The sequence below is a fragment of the Engystomops pustulosus genome, chromosome 5 (genome assembly GCF_040894005.1).
Source record: "Engystomops pustulosus chromosome 5, aEngPut4.maternal, whole genome shotgun sequence".
Lineage (NCBI taxonomy): Eukaryota > Metazoa > Chordata > Amphibia > Anura > Leptodactylidae > Engystomops > Engystomops pustulosus.
The window spans coordinates 169979195-169991895 of NC_092415.1; the positions used below are offsets into that span (position 1 = coordinate 169979195).

The following is a 12701-nucleotide window of genomic DNA, read 5'->3' on the forward strand; positions in this document are numbered from 1 at the left end:
TGAGTCTTTGCCTTTTTAATTATAATGTACAGGAAATGAAGTCTGATAATATTCTCAGATCTGTACAATAAGACAATAATCACTCACAGAGATGATCCCATAGACAATGATGATGTTGTTACTGGAGAAATTTTACATTTTAAAACTGATCCAAAGTATTTTCCATGTTGCATAGAGGGAATTTTTCATTTTGGAACCTAAAATTTATGTTTTTAGTAATGAAAAGTGATTTTTTTTGGAAGTGCAGCTGCTCAGAATAGGGGCATTTTTGCGCCTTTTTAGGCGCAAATTAGTGATAGATCCTGTGCAAACATCTGTTTAGCAGCCGCTCACGATGTCAGATAAGGCGCAGGGACTCAGAACCACTAAGTGCCGGACTTTGCCGTGCGCCAGAAAATGGTGCAAAAATGTGCCAAATTAACGAGATGCGCCAAATTTTTGCGCTAAAAACCGCTCAAAACAGTCTAACAGACTATGATTAATGTCCCCCCATATCCGATAGTGAGACGCGTCCTGCAGAAGGAGGAACAGGAGATCATTTCATACACATATTACATAGGAAGAGAAAGAAATGTAGCATGTAAGATAGATAGGAGATAGATAGATAGATTGGAGATGGATAGATAGATAGATAGATAGATAGATAGATAGATAGGAGATGGATAGATAGATAGATAGGGGATAGATAGATAGATAGATAGATAGATAGATAGATAGATAGAGGATAGATAGATAGATAGATAGATAGATAGATAGATAGATAGAGGATAGATAGATAGATAGATAGATAGATAGATAGATAGATAGATAGATAGATAGAGGATAGATAGATAGATAGATAGATAGATAGATAGATAGGGGATAGATAGATAGATAGATAGATAGATAGATAGATAGAGGATAGATAGATAGATAGATAGATAGATAGATAGATAGGGGATAGATAGATAGATAGATAGATAGATAGATAGATAGATAGATAGATAGGGGATAGATAGATAGATAGATAGGAGGTATATAAAATAAATAAAAGAGAGACACATGAGATACATTGGACCTATTACACCCTCCTATTTCCGCAGTTTATTACAGGTGGATCCTTTGGATTATGTCCTGGATATCGGCCACCGGTCCTGTAGCTGCTTCTCTCCGATTTTTAATAGCTATGAGGTAGATAGATGATATATAGATAGATATTTTATATATAGGAGATGGATATTAGATAGATATAATACAGTAGATACCAGACTTGTGAGTCTCCAGTCCTGGGGGGGGGGGTTCAGGGGTTGTAGGGACCCCTGTAGGGTGGGATGTTGTGGGTGGGGCCTGTAGTCAGTGAATAGACATGTGATATGTAAATTAGATGACAATGCAGGCCCCGCCCACTGCCCCCTGCCCTGATATAAGCCAGGCCCTGCCGCCCTGCCTCCCTCACTCCAGGTGAAGACCCTGCACAGCGAACACCTACCTCCACCATCACCTGTAAGGTAAGTGACCCCCAGGCACCTCAGGTCTCACTGCAGACCATGGATGGTTCTCTACATGTTTTATTTATTTCTTATACTTTACTTTCTTACTTTAGATTTTCCCTTATTTGTCTGTAATGAGGATCTTTCCTTCTTCTCCCTCACATCCATCATCATCTCATATGGAAGGGGAACAACATTTTATCTCTGCTTTTTCTCTATTTTGCTTTCTTACATGTTATTTATATTATAAATTGTAAATGAATCTCATCTCTCTCCATCTATCTATGGGGGTCATTTATCATTTATTTTTCCTTTGTGGTTTGTGTTTTTGCCGCTTTTTGCTGTGTATTGGCTGTTTTGTGCCTATTTTGCTCCTTTTTGGAATGTTATGCTCCATGTTTGCCTCTTTACAGATGTTTGCGTCTGATTTATTATACTACAGCGCCTATATGGGTACAAATAATTGGGCAATGACTCGCCAGTTCTGACCGTGTATAGGAAAGGCAATGGAGGGATTTGCACAACAATTTGCACCTTTTTAAAATTTGCGTCTAATAAGGTTTAAAAAAACTGCATTTCACAAAGAGCCAAAATGACAAAGACAAATGAGGTGCAAAAAATAAACTCAGAACTAATGACCCCCAATCACCTATCTTTCCATATATCCTGACATCCCATAGGGAAGGGGAACAACATATTTAGGTTTTTTTTTTTCTATTTTGGTTTCTTAATTTCATTCATTTCTATTTTATAATCTGTACATCTCATCTCTCTCCATCCATTATCTCTCTCATGTCTATCTATCTAACTCTATCTATCTATCTATCTATTTATCTATCTATCTATCTATCTATCTATCTATCTATCTATCTATTTATCCATCTATCTCATACCTATCTCTCTATTTAAAATAAAAGCTTGGGGTCTTTCCTGTATCCGGTCTTGTTGCTGCTCTTCTCATATCTCATCCATCTTTCTATCCCCCCCCCCCCCAATATCTTATAGAAATTTATTTTTATTACAAAAAGTTGACCTGTTCTTGTTTCCTCCCATAGATATAATGGCCTCTTACACCTTCGTCCCCCTGGAAATGAGAGAGGAGCTGTTGGCCGGAGTAAGTTATATTAAGACTCTGGCCAACAGATTCCAAAAACTGGACCCGGTGAAGGTCAAAATATTCGGGGACAAAATCTTGGAAGTTCTTACAAAAAAATACACCGGACACTGGTACCCGGAGAAGCCAATGAGAGGCCAGGCCTACAGGTAACTGAATAATTCCAGAATTGATCCATCAGCATCTCCCATTTAGATCCGTTACCAAAATTCCTAAATCAGTAATTTGCCTAAAAGTTTCCCGCGCTTGCTCATTGAATGAATGGAATAATTCCCTGTATATGAGCCGCAGCATCCAGGAAAATACTACAAATGGTTTTCTGACTGATCTCTGAAAATGTCATCCTGCTCCATAGTCAGTTCTAGAGAATTTCCTACATTGGGTTTTGGATTCTTCAAAAATTCTCCAATGTTTTTATATTGTTCCATTATAATTCTTTTTAGTAATCTCAGTTTTGTCTACTGGACATAATTCTAAAAATTCCAACATTGATCCATCAGCTTCTCACATAAATGATTACATTGTTCTATAGGGAGATGTTTTATATTGGTCCATTAGAATCCCAAAAATTTCTCCAATGGTCCATGTCCAGTTGTAGAATATTTATGTATTTCAGCATTTTGCCATTTTTTTCCTCATTACTTTGTATGTCCATAAATATCCCACCATCACATCGTTAGATAACTTCATATAGATGTATCAGGATATCTAGAAAACCCATCATGGATCATCATCTCTAGACGACCTCGTGCAGGTCCATCAGGATCTTCTCTCTAATGTGTGATATTTACCTATTTCAGGTGTATCCGGGTGAACAGGAATGACCGGGAGGAGACCATCCTGGAGGCCTGTGCCCATAGTGGCCTCAACTACCAGGACCTGTCCCTCCCCAAGGAGATGACCCTATGGATCGATCCCTATGAAGTCTCCTGCCGGTGAGTTGTCCCTCTTCCTGTAATACTCAGTAGGGTTGGAGGTGGACGGTTTCCGGTACTAATGACCGTGTCTCACATTTCTTTCTATGGACAGTTTGGGTGAGGATAATTATCCTTATACGGTAGCGAGCTTCGATCCAAAGAAGCCGCGTCTTCCAGATTCAATAGAAGAGGAGAAGGTGTCATCTGGACCCGGTCCCGTCACTTCCTCCACCCCACCACCAGAAGATGGCGGCTCCACAGTCCCATCATCACCAAGTCTGAGTGGGGAAGACAGCGGTATAGAGGATGGGACTACTACCCCCAGACCAGGGAGCCGCAATGTGGAGGACCCAGTCCCTATACCGGTGAGGAATGATTAACCTGACACTTGTAGCTGAGGGGTGATGACGCTCGGGGGGGGGGGGGGGGGGCGCATGGTGATGACGCTCGGGGAAGTGCGGGGTGATGATGTTTAGCGGCGTTTGGTGTGATGACTATCTCGGGAGGTGGGGTGTGGGGTGATGACAATCAGGGGTTATAGCGAGATGAGTTCCTATGATTAATGTTGTTTCTTTTATCATATCTCCTCAGGCCCCCCGAGCTGTCTTCAGGACCGCGGCCCCCCTCTGGATCCCTGGGTGGAGGGCCCCACAGTTTTATCAAAGATCCCCTGAAGACCATCAGCAAGGATTCTGGGTGCAGGCCCAGTGGGGGGCAGATCCTCTTTTCTGAAGATTGTGGGTGGTCAGGGAGATAATTGTATTTATTTTTTTTATTTAAAATAAGAAATTGTAAATATTTATAATGTAATAAAGATCTGGAGATAAATCGGCTGCTATGTCTTTAATGAAGGTGACACTCCCTCATATACATACACAAGGGGGCGCTGTGATCCGTGGGTCTGGGGAGACCACACCCCCTCAAAACAAAATAAACTTACATACTCACCCTCCGGCGCCCCGATTCTCGGCACGGCTCCCGATCCTCGGTGTGGCTCCTGGCGGCTCCTCTTCTGTATTAGCCGGCAGAGACACGTCCATGCAATCTGCTGGCCGGCACACACTATGATGCAGTGGTAAAAAACACATATGACCCCAAACAAATATCGACAAAACAAAGAAAAAGCAGGCACTACCAGCATAATTAATTGGTAAGGCGTCCATGCATCCCAATGGACTACATATCACAAAAAGAGAAAAGAAAGTTGGATGCATACACAGGACTTGACAATTACAACAATATTTATTAGTTCATCAAAACACAATAGCTACAGGACAACAGAAAAGTTAAAACACTTTAAAAGAAGGATGCATGTAGCTGCCAAGGGCAAAATGTGCCCTAAACTCCCTATCTAATTCTGACAATACAAGGATGCATGGGTTTGTTAATGGACAATGGATAACGAGGTATGCATGTGCAACAAAAGTGACCTGTGCAAAAAAACCTTATTGCATCTATTCCCACAAGCCTAATCATACAATAACCAAATGACAAATGTCCTGGTGGGGGGCTTTAAGGCAGGCAAGGTCAGATGGAGAGGGAGTGCAGCAGACCCCACAAGTATTGTTACCTATCTGGTGACTTCCTCTACGCCACCGCTGATGACGTCATAGTGTGCGCTGCCGGCAGATCACATAAACGCGCCTCTGCCGACTAATACAGCATAGAGAAGACAGAAGAATATCGGGAGCCCGCTGAGCAAAGTGCGGGCTGGATGGCTGCATACTACATGGGGTATAGGAAGGAGAAAAAAATTGGAGCTATGAACGGGTGCGCTTTTAACCAAATGCAGAGGAGAAAATATAGAGCTAGGCTTGATGTAGAGCTATTTCATGTTTATTTCAACAGTATAAGAATTTGAAGTCCATTGGACACCATTAGACTTCAAATTCTTATACTGTTGAAATAAACATGAAATAGCTCTACATCAAGCCTAGCTCTATATTATCTCCTCTGCATTTGGTTACAAGCGCACCCGTTCATAGCTCCAATTTTTTCTCCTTCATATACCTACATACTTACGGTTCCTCTGGATACCGGTCATTGGAGCAAGTGGGAGCTGCTGAAATAACCATCAAAGGAGATCCCCAAAAGGGTGAAAAACATTCCCCATTGATTCTCATAATGCACACTCACAAGTGGCCATCAGGTGAGCACCTTTCAATACTTACCTGAAATCAATTGTCCTGACGTTATCATGTGAGGCGCCATCCTCTTTCGTTGTCGTTTTCTTTTCTGCTTCTATTCCTGTATACTACATGGGGCAGGCTGGATGTATACTACATGGGGCAGGCTGGATGTATACTACATGGGGCAGGCTGGATGTATACTACATGGGGCAGGCTGGATGTATACTATAGGGGGCTGGCTGGCTGGCTGGCTGAATACTACATGGAGCTGGCTAGCTGTATACTACATGGGGCTGGCAGGCTGTATACTACATGGGGCTGGCAGGCTGTATACTACTGGGGAAAGGCTTGCTGCATACTACTGAGGGCTGGCAGGCTGTATACTACTGGGGGCTGGCTGGCTGTATACTACTGGGGGCTGGCTGGCTGTATACTACTCTGGGCTGGCTAGCTGTATACTTCTGGGGGCTGGCAGGCTATACACTACTGGGGTTTGACTGGCTATATAATACTGGGGGCTTGCTAGCTATATACTACTGGAGGCTGGCTATATACTACCGGGGGCTGCCTGGCTACATACTACAGGGGGCTTGCTGGCTATTAGGCTGTGACCAATGCATTTCCCACCCTCGGCTTATACTTGAGTCAATAGGTTTTCCCAGTTTTTGGTGGTAAAATTAGGGGTCTCGGCTTATACTCTAGTATATACGGTACCTTGAGAATGCTGTAGCTACACTGTTGCAGAGACATGTCTTGTTCTCCTGATCCGAGTGGTTTTGCTGAAAAAAACTTATATAAAACAAAAATAATTATAAATTTAACAAGCTCCCAGTTTATGATTATATTTAAACAATATGGTCAATTTGATGACAGTGCATCTGAAGGGAATTTGTGAGGTCAAACACTAATGTTAGAAGGGAGGGTCTGGCTTATTCTAGTTTATCCTAAATGTATCCTAAATAGTTGTCAAGATGTCATTATACTAAGGCATTAACATTCTTTTATTATAACTCTATATTATCCCCCGTAGCTCTAGTGGTCCCGCCCGTCACCTATGTATGCATTCTTTTGGGTGCTAGCAATATGGAGGGGTGGGGGGTGGGTGGGTATATATTCATACAGGGGCGTTGCTAGGGTGGTAAAAGATTCGGGGCACGGGCCCCAATGCATGTGTATTGCACTTTCAGTAATGCCCCCTCCTGTACATAACCCCCTCACATGTGGTTGTGCCAATAGCAAGGTTACTTCTGGTATATACAGCTACAGAGAACAAAGGAGAAATCCCCATCACCACATCTTATGTTCCTCATTGTCCCTACATCTTGGTTCCCTTGCAGTGTTATCCTGCTGCCGCCCCTAACAATCTCCCCAAATACTGTAAGGCAGCGCTCACACGTTTGTCTTGCATTTAAACAAAACCAGGTGCGAGTTACCCATCACTTGTGTATTACTGGAAAATATATGTGATCAAACCAAGGCCTGTCCTAGTGCCCTACACAGCCCCCCAGTAAATAATGTGCCTCACACAGCCCCCCAGTAAATAATGTGCCTCACACAGTCCCCCAGTAAATAATGTGCCTCACACACAGCCTCCCTGTAAATAATGTGCCTCACACAGCCCCCCAGTAAATAATGTGCCTCACACAGTCCCCCCAGTAAATAATGTGCCTCACACAGTCCCCCCAGTAAATAATGTGCCTCACACAGTCCCCCAGTAAGTAATGTGCCTCACACAGCCCCCAGTAAGTAATGTGCCTCACACAGCCCCCCAGTAAGTAATGTGCCCACACACAGCCCCCCAGTAAGTAATGTGCCCACACACAGCCCCCCAGTAAATGTGCCTCACACAGTCCCCCCAGTAAATAATGTGCCCCACACAGCCCCCCAGTAAGTAATGTGCCTCACACAGTCCCCCCAGTAAATAATGTGCCCCACACAGCCCCCCAGTAAGTAATGTGCCTCACACAGCCCCCCAGTAAATAATGTGCCCCACACAGCCCCCCAGTAAATAATGTGCCTCACACAGTCCCCCCAGTAAATAATGTGCCTCACACAGTCCCCCCAGTAAATAATGTGCCTCACACAGTCCCCCAGTAAGTAATGTGCCTCACACAGCCCCCAGTAAATAATGTGCCCCACACAGCCCCCCAGTAAATGTGCCTCACACAGTCCCCCCAGTAAATAATGTGCCCCACACAGCCCCCCAGTAAGTAATGTGCCTCACACAGTCCCCCCAGTAAATAATGTGCCCCACACAGCCCCCCAGTAAGTAATGTGCCTCACACAGCCCCCCAATAAGTAATGTGCCTCACACAGCCCCCCAGTAAATAATGTGCCCACACACAGCCCCCCAGTAAATAACGTGCCCCACACAGCCCCCCAGTAAATGTGCCTCACACAGTCCCCCCAGTAAATAATGTGCCTCACACAGCCCCCCAGTAAATAATGTGCCTCACACAGCCCCCCAGTAAATAATGTGCCTCACACAGTCCCCCTAGTAAATAATGTGCCTCACACAGTCCCCCAGTAAATAATGTGCCTCACACAGCCCCCCAGTAAGTAATGTGCCTCACACAGTCCCCCAGTAAATAATGTGCCTCACACAGTCCCCACAGTAAATAATGTGCCCCACACAGTCCCCCCAGTAAATAATGTGCCTCACACACAGCCCCCAGTAAATAATGTGCCTCACACAGCCCCCCAGTAAGTAATGTGCCTCACACACAGCCCCCCAGTAAGTAATGTGCCCACACACAGCCCTCCAGTAAGTAATGTGCCTCACACAGCCCCCAGTAAATAATGTGCCTCACACAGTCCCCACAGTAAATAATGTGCCTCACACAGCCCCCAGTAAATAATGTGCCTCACACAGTCCCCACAGTAAATAATGTGCCCCACACAGTCCCCCCAGTAAATAATGTGCCTCACACACAGCCCCCAGTAAATAATGTGCCTCACACAGCCCCCCAGTAAGTAATGTGCCTCACACACAGCCCCCCAGTAAGTAATGTGCCCACACACAGCCCCCCAGTAAGTAATGTGCCTCACACAGTCCCCCAGTAAATAATGTGCCCCACACAGTCCCCCAGGAAATAATGTGCCTCACACACAGCCCCCCAGTAAATAATGTGCCTCACACAGTCCCCCAGTAAATAATGTGCCCCACACAGTCCCCCCAGTAAATAATGTGCCTCACACACAGCCCCCAGTAAATAATGTGCCTCACACAGCCCCCCAGTAAGTAATGTGCCTCACACACAGCCCCCCAGTAAGTAATGTGCCCACACACAGCCCCCCAGTAAGTAATGTGCCTCACACAGTCCCCCAGTAAATAATGTGCCCCACACAGTCCCCCAGGAAATAATGTGCCCCACAATGTTCTCCCCCTTCCCTAGTCCCTATCATGTTTCTCACCTCACAGATGCAGATCTCTCTCTCTTTCTGTGCGTTGCTTTCCCCTGCAGGTCATGTGATCATGACATCATCACAGGTCCTTCAGCCTCTGGAACTCCCGGAGGCTAGGTCCTTGCAGGGGAAAGCAGGGCCTGCACTCTTCTCATCACGATCTGAGGACACAGAACGAGAGGGAAGGAATCTCCCGGGCAGCGGGGCAGATGATCTGCTGACCCGAGGAGATTCGGGGCACTGGCCAAAAGATCCGGGGCACAAGCCCCGGATCTTTTGACCTAGCGACGCCCCTGTATTCATACATTATAATAACTAGGCTCCCTGAGTCCAGGGGTGTACCCAGCCTCTCTGCCGCCTGCAGCGAATTATAGAAAGACACTTCTCCCTGAACAGTCAGTGAGTTATATACTGTGCTTAGTGGTAATAATGAATTGGGGAACCCATGTATCATAGAATTAATAGAGAAGCCGGTGACACATACTCCCTGCCATATAATGTGCCATTTCCAGCAGCTCTCAGTCTAAAATGCCCCCTATTCTAAGGTCCCTCCTTTTTCTGTTGTTTCTCTATAAAAGAAGGGTCTATAGGGGACACTATAATACCCCTATTTCTATAGCCCCACACACCTATAATGTCCCCTGGTCTTTTCACTATGAGGAATAAACTATGCATACTGTATTTATAAATATAAGCCGAGGCGCCTAATTATACCACAAGAAAAATGGGAAAACTTATTGACTGGAGTATAAGCCTAATGAGGGAAATACAGCCGCTACTCATTAATAAAATGTAGACAGAAGGGCCACTGTTTAACGTAATGTCCAGAGCAGAGCCCCCCCTTTAATTCAATGTCCCCTGCAGAGCCTCCCCCTTTAATGTAATGTTTTCTGCAGAGCCCCCCTTTAATTCAATGTCCCCTGCAGAGCCTCCCCCTTTAATGTAATGTTTTCTGCAGAGCCCCCCTTTAATTCAATGTCCCCTGCAGAGCCTCCCCCTTTAATGTAATGTTATCTGCAGAGTCCCTCTTCCTCCTTTACTGTAATGTTCATAGCAGGGCCCTTTAACCCTTTAAGGACCTGGGCCTTTTTTGTTTTTTCATTTCTATTTTTCACGCCCCACAATCAAAAATTTATAACTTTTTTTTTTTTACACAATAAAGAGCTGTGTGATGGCTTGTTTTCTGCGTAACACGCTGCACTTCCTGACCTGAATTATACTGACTTTAGTGGACCCACTGAACCACCGCGGACGATAGCGTAAGCCGACACCTGGGAGTCTAAGTGGTACCCAGTTTTCACCAAAGTCCACCACAAGGCGGGTTGCACTTCCTGCGGCGTGGTACCACCAGGTCGCTCCACAGGCACGACTTTGTCGGTTGTGGTGGCCAAGGCAAGGTGCAGAATCATGAGGCAGAGACTGAGTCAGGGACAGGCAGCATGGGATCAGATTCAGGGACAGGCAGCATGGGATCAGAGTCAGGGACAGGCAGCATGGGATCAGAGTCAGGGACGTAGCGGAAGGTCAGGACAGGCACGGAAGTCAGGAACGGAATCGAGGTCACAATGGAAAATCAGTCTAAACGCACAGGTCAAGGAACACAGCTTTCTTAATGGCATGGAATCACAAAGATCCGGTGGGATATGAGGAAAGAGGCCAGCTATTTATTAGATTGCCTTTAAATCTCTAGAAGCCATTGTGAGAGACAGCGCTGGATTGCGGAAAGGTGAGTGAGCCTGCCGCATTGCTGATGGGGCACAGGGAGGCGCATGTGTGCACCTGGACCTCACAGGCATTGTGGCAGGCAATTTGTCTGCATAGGCAGACAATACATCAATATTACAGGGTAGAATAATGAACAAGCAATCGGATGATTGTTTATTCATGTCCCATAGTGGTACTAATGAAAAAGTAAAAAAAAAGTTTTTTAACCCGTTCACGACCCGTGACGTAATAGCACGTCACAGGTCGGTCGCGGGTGCATGGAGAGGGCTCACGCGCTGAGCCCTCTCCATAACCGGTAAGTCTTTGCTGCATATTGCAGCAAAGGCTTACCGGTAACACCGGTAATCGCCGCCAGCAAAGCTGCCGCCATCTTTTCGAGGATCGCAGCTCCCCGTGACATCATCAGGGAGCGGCGATCCGTTGCCATGGTAGCCTCGGGTCTCACTAAGACCCGAGGCTACTTCGGGTTAACTCATGCATTACAATGTGCACATTGTAATGTATGAGGAGTAAAATCCCCATATACTGCCATATTGTAGTATGGCAGTATATGGTAGGATCGATCAGACAACCTAGGGTTAAAGTACCCTAGGGAGTCTGAAAAATAGTAAAAATAAAAATAAAAAAAGTTTAAAAAAATTATAATAAAAAAACCCTAAAAACTCAAATCACTCCCCTTTCCCTACAACTGATATAAATATAAATAAACAGTAAATCATAAACACATTAGGTTTCGCCGCGTCCGAAAATGCCCGATTTCTCAAAATATGATAACGGTTTTTCACTGCGTTTAATCCCGTAACGTAAAATGTCACTTTTTTGTCATTTAAAAAAAAATAAAAAAATCTATAAAAGTGATCACGAGGTCGTACAGTCCTAAAATTGATAACATTGTAAACGTCATCAAAATCCGCAAGAAACGACATCACCCACAGCTCAGTACACCAAAGTATAAAAAAGTTATTAGCGCCAGAAGATGGCAAAATCCCCCCAAAAAATTTTGTAGAGGAGGTTTTAATTTTTTTAAATGTATGAAAACATTATAAAACCTATATAAATTTGTTATCCCTGTAATCGTACCAACCCAAAGAATAAAGTAGACATGTCATTTGGGGCGCACAGTGAAATCCGTAAGATCCAAGCCCGCAAGAAAACGGCACAAATGCGTTTTTTTACCAATTTCACTGCATTTGGAATTTTTTTCACGCTTCCCAGTACACGGCATGGAATAATAAATACCATCTCTATGAAGTGTAATTTGTTACGCAGAAAACAAGTTGTCACACAGCTCTGGACATGGAAAAATAAAAAAGTTATGGATTTTTGACCATGGGGAGTGAAAAATGAAAAAACAAAACAGGGCCAGGTCCTGAAAGGGTTAATACAAATAATTCAATAAATGAATAAAAATGCCCCAACTCCCCATAACATAAAAATTACATATAATGGAAAAAAATAATAATTTTCACACCCCCTGCCATATTTACACAACCACTCTCTGCCAAGTACATTCATCCCCTGCACAGTTATACATATACAGCCCCACATAAAATAATAGAATTCTACTCTCCTTCCCCCAATCCTCCAATGTGTGCGTTCCTCCTCATCTCACAGGATGTCAACATACTGGCAAAGTAGGTGATGTCACCTAGGGTATTGTTCCTTTCTCTGCCATAGACAGAAGTCTACCCAACCCGAACACATGCGATCGCCCAAATCACCAGGCAGGGGCCCAGGGGCACGTGTCTCAGGAGCCCACAGCATAATCCAGCCCTGGGTTAGTGGTGAGATGCTTGCTTGGCTTTTCAGACTAAAATATACACCACATCCAGAAGGCCAGAACTGGTTGCATCCTGAAGTGGTGAATGTACATTACATTACATATTCTGTCCAACTCTAACACAAAAAGTTTGAACCATCACTTGCCATATGTTAGAAGCTG

General features: G+C 44.5%; 1 protein-coding gene across 1 annotated transcript; it reads left to right on the top strand.

Annotated features, from left to right (window-relative positions):
• Positions 1-2450: 2450 nt before the first annotated feature.
• Positions 2451-3880, top strand: LOC140133906 (protein BTG4-like). Its single transcript, XM_072154595.1, has 3 exons — positions 2451-2732; positions 3384-3518; positions 3613-3880. The coding sequence occupies exons 1-3, from the start codon at positions 2530-2532 to the stop codon at positions 3878-3880; spliced, it is 606 nt and encodes a 201-aa protein (XP_072010696.1). The 5' UTR covers positions 2451-2529.
• Positions 3881-12701: the final 8821 nt, after the last annotated feature.